At 40.6% G+C, this 2,910-nt stretch overlaps 1 protein-coding gene across 1 annotated transcript; it reads left to right on the top strand.

The window, feature by feature from the left end:
- The first annotated feature begins 158 nt into the window (after positions 1-158).
- Positions 159-1,660, top strand: LOC119429775 (protein ALP1-like). The gene has a single exon (XM_037697337.1). It carries the CDS (start codon positions 210-212, stop codon positions 1,473-1,475), a length of 1,266 nt encoding a protein of 421 aa, XP_037553265.1. The 5' UTR covers positions 159-209; the 3' UTR covers positions 1,476-1,660.
- The last annotated feature ends 1,250 nt before the right edge of the window (positions 1,661-2,910 follow it).

The raw sequence follows: 2,910 nt of genomic DNA, 5'->3' as shown, positions 1-2,910 counted from the left end.
ACACGTGAACTCCGGTTGATGTAACTATAAACGAATAATAACAAAAACTCCGACCAAAGTGGAGATTTGAGAAATCTCCTCTTTCGGGTTTGCGTGTGGACTTTCGGAACCGGAGATATGCGCATTATGTCTGCGACAGATGGTGCAGCGCGGCGCTGACGTCACATGTGCGACAATTGTTTTTGTTTGCCCATTCATTCGGAGGGAAAATGACTGCGTTTAGGGAAGTACTAATTGTAACGCTGGTTCAGGCAATTTTTGCTTGCTTGTTTTTACAAGCACAACTGCTCCAACAGATGGAATTACAAAGGAGAAAAAGCGTTTGGCGTTCAGCTCTTTTACAGCAACTATCCCTACCGATACGGAGGCACAATACCGCCATTCAGCGTCGCCGTCGCCGGTTTTGGATCAGACCTGGACGCACTGCTGGCTGGTGGGAAAACTTTGAGAAGGAAATTGTTCTCCCACAGGAATGGCGTGAGAACTTCAGAATGTCACGGTCGTCATTACTGTCGCTCTCGGAGTTACTCCTTCCTTACATTCAAGGGAAGAGTACTGTAATGCGATCTCCAGTCTGTGTGGTCAAAAAAGTTGCATGCACGCTATATTATTTGGCTGACGAGGGAAGACTGCGTAAAACGGCCAATGCATTTGGCTTATCAAGACAAGTAGTCTCAAACATAATTAGAGAGGTGTGTAAGGCTATAACTGTGTACTTGGGACCATCTTACATAAAAATGCCAACAACAGAGACTGCTGTGCGTGCACTTGTTGAGGGATTTGAGCAGGCTTATGGTCTCCCTCAGTGCCTTGGAGCTGTGGATGGGACTCATGTGGAGATAAAGCAGCCATCAGCTAATTCTACAGAGTACCTAAATAGGAAGGGGAGGTTTTCTCTTAACATACAAGCCACCTGTGATTACAAGTACAGCTTTATTGATGTAGTTGTGAAATGGCCAGGGAGTGTGCATGATGCCAGAGTTTTTGCTAACTCCACAATAAACACAAATCTGAAAAACATGAAGATTCCCCCCTGTCCAAGACAAATTGTGGAGAACGAAGACGCTATACCCATTTACATACTGGGTGACCCTGCATACCCACTTCTACCTTACCTGATGAAAGAATATGCTAACGGAGGAAGCAATGTTCAGGAGCAGTACTTTGGACTTTCGTTGTGCCGAGCTAGAATGGTGATTGAATGTGCATTTGGAAGACTAAAAGCCCGATTTGGAGCCCTGAGGAGAGCCATGGACATCAATATGAATGATCTTCCATTTGTTATATATGCATGTTTTGTGTTGCACAATTTTTGTGAGGCATCAAAAGACACTGTGGATGAAAACAGAATAACTGAAGCTATTCAACATGACAGGAACAATCAACCGGACACACAGCCAGTGGTCAGAGGAGACAGCTTGGCAGCAGAAGGAAAGCGGGTCAGGAGAGTCCTCACTCAGTGTCTGGATCCATAAACACAAAAACCTGTGAACTATTTAGCAGACTGCGTTGTTTTTTCATAAAAAAACGTTATAGTTAGCACCATGTATGTTAGAGAATTTTTAAATTGTTTTGTGCAATGTTATTGCATTTCATTCTATTAATGCATGAAAAGCTACCACCCAGGATTTAGATACATTATATAATAGTTTGTAGCTCATTAGACAGACTTTTAAGTTAAATGATTTTACTTTTCTCTCTTAAAATTGGACCTGTAGTGTATTAAATAGTGCTGCCAATACTTTCTGATGAACATGACTGTATTTGTAACTGATAAATGTCATATTCACAAAAATTCACATAAAGAAACTTGCTTTTAAAATGTTTGTCAATTTATTCAAACGAACACACTTAACATGTTCTTATTTTGTGTTTCATTTATGAACAGATCAGATTATAACAGATCTACAACAGATAAAGCTTTTTAAACATGGGAGAAAAGCAGCACAGTTACTGTACACTTTTAAATCAGTGATGCCCAAGTCCATAACTTGGGAGCTACCACAGGTACATTTCAGCTGCATTTTCTTCAACAAACCAGTATGAAATAGCTGATTTCAATCATCAGTATGTATTTGATAGTGGTGTTTTGGAGAAATAAATACATCTAAGTAGCAGTAGCTCCCAAGGACTGGACTAGATCACCACTCTTATAAAGATTCACGTAACAAAAATGTAAATAGTTAAAGTATTGTGCAATTGCTACATTTTAAGCTTTTCACAGTATGTATAAAAAGATAGCAAACAGAAAAAAAAAACACTGTCAGAGTAAATAACACTGTGATTAACAACCTGACATGTGTGCAACCTTGTGCAAAAGTGGAACTTGTATATACTTAACTGTACCAGACTTGTTTCGATGTATAAAACAGTACTCTACTGGTCACTAAAAAGGGCCTGACTGAATGAAAATTGGTCAGTGGCTTCAGCAGGTGTGTGGAACACAGCTTCAGTGTTCATAGTGTTTCCTGGTCTTGTGTTTTGACGTGTTCTGTCAGAAGTGGAGTTGTTTGGGTATGGGTAATTTGCTGAGTTTTGGTGGACAGAATGGTGGGCCATTGTGTGCGAATACATCGGACCTCTTGGCTCATATGGCATGTAGTGTGGTGGTTGTGCAGGTGCATGAATGACCTGTTTCAGAAGAGAAAACCCATCAACAATCGATGTGGTAAGTCTTTCCAGTGTATTGGACATTTTTGAATAGTTTTCGGATGCTTTTTGTTCTGATGTCTCAATGATTTCCACCAGTCTCTTTTTCACACGCTGGTCTTCCTCAAGAGCATTCAGCCACTGGGTCTCAGCAGGCAGCTTTCTCCTCAGACGGTCGTGTCTGTGTCCTTTTAGTTTTGCCTTCAAAAGAGAAATGAAAATCATCACAATTAAACATAAAAAAGTAAACCTGGATCATGT

This window comes from Nematolebias whitei, unplaced genomic scaffold (assembly GCF_014905685.2).
Source record: "Nematolebias whitei isolate Nwh7 unplaced genomic scaffold, NemWhi1 Nwh_scaf_7412, whole genome shotgun sequence".
Classification (NCBI taxonomy): Eukaryota; Metazoa; Chordata; class Actinopteri; order Cyprinodontiformes; family Rivulidae; genus Nematolebias; species Nematolebias whitei.
The sequence above is the reverse complement of the archived record's forward strand: the minus strand, read 5'-3'. Positions and strand labels throughout refer to the sequence as shown.

What these genes read in the sequence shown, in the direction of transcription:
- LOC119429775 (XM_037697337.1), top strand. Translation starts at nt 210, where the DNA reads ATGACTGCGTTTAGGGAAGTACTAATTGTAACGCTGGTTCAGGCAATT.